The sequence below is a fragment of the Cavia porcellus genome, unplaced genomic scaffold (assembly GCF_034190915.1).
Source record: "Cavia porcellus strain 051 isolate PalLab524CR breed Dunkin Hartley unplaced genomic scaffold, mCavPor4.1 scaffold_11, whole genome shotgun sequence".
NCBI classification, from domain to species: Eukaryota; Metazoa; Chordata; class Mammalia; order Rodentia; family Caviidae; genus Cavia; species Cavia porcellus.
Genome location: NW_026947494.1, coordinates 42,791,578 through 42,797,262, shown reverse-complemented (window position 1 = coordinate 42,797,262; position 5,685 = coordinate 42,791,578). Strand labels below are relative to the sequence as shown.

Sequence of the window (5,685 nt, the reverse complement as noted above, 5' to 3'; positions counted from 1 at the left end):
AAAAATCCCAGAGAGAGAGAGAGAGAGAGAGAGAGAGAGAGAGAGAGAGAGAAAGAGAGAGAAAGAGCGAGCCCTATCTGGAGGAAGGGGAGGAAAAGGGGATGAGAAAAAGAACGAATGTATTATGCACATGTACTAACTCCACACAAGGCTGTAAACATTATGTACTGCAAACATGTACTAATAAAAAAACCCTAAAAATCAAAAAAGAGAGAGGAAGGTCACAACTATTGTACTACTTGAGTCCTTTCACATTGCTTATTTTATTATTTTATTCATAGGTGTTGGGTTTGTTCTGAGTGTTAACTGGACTCAACGATCAGCCTCTCTTTTCTAAGTTTGGGGAGGGCAACTTTCACTTGAAGGAAAGTGATTTCATATGGCCTCAGGCTGTGAGAGGACAGCCAGCTAAAACTGCCTTAGGTGATGAACGTGGGGAATCTTTCTGTCTCCACGTAGTGCACAGGCTGCCTGCTCAGAGTACACTTCTTCACATCCCTCGTTCAGGCGGTGCAGGCTCGATCTTTTGGGAAAGATTCGGGGTAGAGATGGTGAGTTGTGGTGGCTGCTACACCTCCCACAGAAAAGTGCTCGCTTCCTACTTACACTTTTCTGTGTGTGTTTGTGGGGGGGTATACAGACATCAAAGCTTCGCTAGCTCTAGAGTGGGAGTGCATGCTCCCGTTTTCCCCAAAAGGGAGGCTGTAGAAGTACGCAGAACTCAGTCCTCGCCAGCCTAAGCCGATGTTCCGTTCTCCCGCTTTGCTCCTTCGCTCTTCCGCCCGCGCCGCCGCCCCTCCCCTTCCACACAGGAACAAGCTCCCGGTGCTCTCCCGCGCTTCTCTTCTACAGTCCTCAGGAGCTTGCCTTTTATAATGGCCACAGCCAATGAGCGTTCCTCTTTTCTTCTGCCCGCCCCCCCTGGCCAATCACCGCCTCCTTTGTGTAACCTTCGGCTCCTCGGCAGCTCTCGGCTATTTTCGTTGTTGCTGGCTTTTTCAGGAGCTGCTCGCTTGCAGCCTGAGACGCTGCTTTTTTTCCGGGTTCGGAGCCGTTCCGGATGCTTTAGGTTGCCGGATGTCTGATCTCCGGATAACTGAGGCGTTTCTGTACATGGATTATCTGGTAGGTGCAGGACAGGGGAGGGGTGTCTCTTTTTGGATCGCATGGTGCCCGATGGCTCCCTGCCTATAGGAGCAGCCTTTTTGCTTTTTCTTTCTTTGGGATGGGATGGCTTTGGGGTTCTTTCTCCAGCGGCCAGCTCCGGAGCTGTGCTCGGGACTCGGAGGAGCAGCAGCCAGGGAGGCTGGGTGGTGGGGCTGACAGGTAAAGGCGCGGCCCGAGCCAGTGGGGCTGTAGCGAGGGTCGCGCGGCGCTGCCTGGGGATGGGGCCGCGGCGGAGCGTCCCCTGCCCGCGGCCGGCTCCCGAGCTTCGCTCTGCGCACCCCGCAGAGGACTTTCCTTCCCGGGAAGCTGGAGTTTTCCCTTCTCCCCTGAGCAGAACTCCAGGTACTATTAAAGAGCCATAATCAGAATGGCTTGCTAAGTGCTCGGCAGCTTCGGTCATTTGGTTGTTATTAGATCTCTAAAGCTTTGACCTCCTTAGGTCGCGGCGGGATTTTAAAAGCACATTACCGTAAACTAGACCGGACCAAACTACGCTGTAACCCGCAGGAGCTGGATTGGGTAGGGCAGGCATTGCCCCACGGGGCCGATCGTGGTGCTAGTTGCAGTTGCCCTGTGTACAGATTAGAACCCAGTTTAGGCCAGGCTGTGCTAAGAAGTTGCGGTGGGAAAAGTGTCAGCACACTGCGGGGACTACCATTGTTGTAAAAATTGACTTGGGCGTGCGGTTGTGGAATTATGCAAGCACTGTGTTTTGTTCCAGAAATTATATTTCCCCAGAGCTCTCTATTTGTGGTCAGGCAGATCCTTATTTACACGAGTTGTGTTCGACCCTATACAATTACTGTGTTAACGGTGCTAAGCTGAACTGCTATTGCTGTGGCAAACTGAAGTAGATTGTTGGAAACAGTGACCCTCCTGTCATCTTGTTGGACACATGTACTCGGTTTTCGACTGCAGATTGACCTGGCAGAGATCTGCCAATGCCTTCTAGGAATTACACTTAAAGAGAAAGACGGTGAACGCTTTTGTGGTCAAGAAAATTGGGCAAGGTCTAGTTTTCATTGTTAACTGTGTATTTGGCGTTATTTTAACATACTTGAGTAAAATGTTTCTCCTAAAACTTCATTGCTTGATGAACTTGGGAAGGATGTGACTGCAGTTATGCATGACCTAGTAAGTAGAGCTGTTAAAAATTCTGCTTTCAAGCTCTTTTGTTAATTTTTTGATGATAGTAACTTCTTTTATCTTCATGAGGTAGGGATGCTGTCCACCCACTCACTACTGTAGCTGGTTGAGAGGGTTAATCTATTTATGAAACTAATTTAAGATACCAGGTTCCCTGTAGGGTTAAGACAGTCCAGAAGATTATTTTCAAAATTAAATGATTAAATTGTAAACCAGGTGCGGTGGCACACATCTATAATCCCAGTACTCAGGAAGCTGAAACAGGAGGGTCATTGCAAGTTTAAGGCCAGCCTGAACTGCATTGGGAGATCATTTCTCAAAAAGACAAAACCACAGCAAAAGATTAAGTGGTATAGTCTTATAGAGTATGTCTTTTCTTTGCAGTTTGCCCAAGTTAAAGCCAAAGTTTGTTGGAGATATTCCCAAATAGGAAAGTGTGACATTTCCTATACTACTTTACTCAAAGCTAATTTTGGATATTTAACTAAGCAGTTCTTACAAAAAAAATTCAGGTAGTTTAAAAAAAATTTTTTAGTGTGTTTTAAACTTGCAAATTGTATCAAAAAACTGCCTTTGAGGTGCCAAACCTATTATAGCATTTAGAGAAAATAATACTGAAACCTCTTATTCAGGTTATTCTCCAACTAGACCTAGTCCAAGTGTAAGCAGATATGTGTTTATGTGCTCAAGGTTACCCTAAGAGCAAGTTAGTATCTTTTCCAGTTTACTAATAGCTTTATGTCAAAATTAGTGGGTCACCATTTTGACTTTGTATTTTAATTTTACCTGCCATGTCCCTTCACCCTAGTTTTGCTCTAGTATAAAACATCATTATTTTGTCATTTTTACCATGCTTTTAAAAATTCACCAGTGCAGTGAAATAACCTCATAAAAATCAATGACCACTCTTTGGAGGTGAAAAAAAAATCTTAAAGGAAGCAGTTTAGCTTTCAGAGTGTGCTAGATTTCTTAAATGTTTGTGCAACGTTTATGAAAGATCCTTTACCAAGCCTGGTGTGATGGCGCATGGCTGTAATCCCAGCATTTGGGAGGCTGAAGCAGGCTATTAGTTCAAGGTCAACCTGGACTACGTAAGCTAGCTAGTCCAAGGCCAGCCTGCGAGACATAATGAGACCCTGTCTCCAAAAAATCAAAGCAAAAACAAAAAATCCTTCATCATTAAGTGGACTAGGGAAAAAAAATTCCAAAAACAAGGATCAGCCCTCTTGAGGTGATTTTTATTATGTTGTTTTTGCTTGTCAACTTTCATGAAAAAATGATGTGCCATATCATTCCTTTCTTTCTGCCTTTCAGATTGACTTGTTTGCTTATGTACAATCTTTTTGTGGTGTTTATTAAAAACTCTATTTAAAAATAAAATTGAATTTTTTGGACTATATTTTTAAAGCTAATCAATTCTCAGATTTTTTTACTTACCCAGCTGAAAAGCAAATTCTCCTTTCATTCCAAGTTAGAGTCCAGATTTTGCTGAGTCGCTTGGAGTAAGTGTCCTATCCAAGTACTTGAAAGAGTAATGGTGTATGTCATCTCTTCTTTTTAATTGTCATTCAACCGTTTTCTTGTTACTGTTGGAAGAGAGCAGTGTGTGTGAATGTATTGTCTGTTGCTCTGGCAGGCCCTGATGTCTTACTGATCTTTCTTATTTGGAAAGAGTAGGATGAAAAAAAGAGAAAGGTAGAAAATAGCTTTTGGTTGGATTGAGATAATAAAACAGGTGAAGAAGCTCTCTGATTTTGGAGATTTCTGTTAATGTCTTAAAAGACATTGTATTTGAGATGACAGCTGAGGTAAAGGGTAGGCGATAGTACCTTAATATTTAAGATAGGCTTTTATTGACTTCAGTTTAGGGTAATATATTACCTTGCAAATCCTAAATAATTATATATACCACCTGGTGTAGTACCTCTCTTGGTTTCTGGCACAGAGGGCCTGATATTTATTTGCTGAATCTAATGAGTATGAGAAGGGAGAGGAATTCCCCTTTGTTCACTGGCTTTTAAACTGAGACAAGATACTATCTGTTTGGATTAGGTATTTTGTTCTGAGGAATGCAGAATGTATCCTTTATACATGAAGATTACCAAGATACAATTTGTTTAGCTAGGTTGGCAGTTGAAACAGAAATCTGTTTTCTAGCTGATATGGGTTTTTTCCTAGGAGGCTACTCATCCTTTTTCCTCCCTTTGATGCTAGAGTTTACAGGCTGTGTTCACATCTGCAAGGTCTATGGGTAAAAGACCTGGGCGTCAACAGGTGGTACCAGCATCTTTCTTCGTACTGTCTTCTGACAGGTACAACTTCAGTAGTATGGCAATATGCATAACTTTCTGAATAAGAAAGAAGAGAATAGGCAAACTTTAACAAAAGAAAAAAGCATGTTTGCTAGACTTTTCTGGGAGGTTGGACAACAAGATTCCTTTCAGTGTAAAATTTTATTTTTATATAAGCACCTACATGTTGTCTGGTCTAGATTTCATCTATTTCCCCCTCTATTATCAAAACAACAGCAGTAGAATTGGTTGTATTCCATATAATATCAATGATGATTAAATGAGAAAGCAAAGGGAAAGTTTTTTGGTTTGGTTTGTCACAGTGGTTTTAAGCTATAAGATGTTAAAGTGTGCCGATGTGGCTGATTTGTGTGTAATGACTATTACTTCTTAATGGTAAGAACTGAATTTTTTAAAACTAATCTAAATATATGGAAAGATTGGGAGTAGTAAAGCAAATAGGAATCATAAAACTTCTGATGACCATTTAATACCTGTAGAAATAAAACCACATTCTGCTGTTTTCATGAACCCATTCAACAGTATGTATGAAAACCCTATATTGTGCATTGTCCTGAAAGTCATGGAGGTTAAGGTGTGATGTCCTTGGCTGCAGGACTGGCAGGCTCTTGGGAAGCCTGTGGCAGAAGAGGGTGAAGAAGGAAAGGAGGGGAGGAGGCAGCTTTTAATATTCCTTTTCTAGTTCATTTCTCTTTTATAAATCTCTTTGTTTGATTGCAAGCTAAAATATAAAGATAGGCTTGCAAACATGAGAAGTAAAATGCTAGCTTAATCTTGGGTGCTAATTGTTAGTTAATATTCATTGCATTTGAATATTGTTTAGGATTTAATAAAGTTAATAAATTAGTGAGAGTTCTTGGTATTGATTAGTAAATCTGGCCTACTTTCTTGGTCACAGGCCACATCTGTTGTTAAAAATTTGTATTTCAGTAGGGAAGATCTAGTGAGAGACTTGGATGAATCGTCACAAATGAACTGACAGCATAAAACCAGTTAATCAACCAACCAAGAACAGAAACTAATGATTCACTACAAAGGACAGAGACCACAGGTACTACAA

General features: G+C 41.7%; 1 protein-coding gene across 4 annotated transcripts in view; it reads left to right on the top strand.

The window, feature by feature from the left end:
- The first annotated feature begins 873 nt into the window (after window positions 1-873).
- The window catches only part of Arl15 (ADP ribosylation factor like GTPase 15), a 431,626-nt gene continuing 426,814 nt past the window's right edge, over window positions 874-5,685 (top strand). For 3 of the 4 annotated variants that reach the window (XM_063258140.1, XM_063258139.1, XM_013152886.3), the window contains exon 1: window positions 874-1,125. In XM_063258140.1, coding sequence (XP_063114210.1) covers window positions 889-1,125 — 237 coding nt within the window. In that variant the 5' untranslated portion in view covers window positions 874-888. Of the gene's footprint in view, window positions 1,126-5,555; window positions 5,677-5,685 lie in introns of all 4 variants that reach the window. The other variant, XM_063258141.1, reaches the window with a different exon arrangement.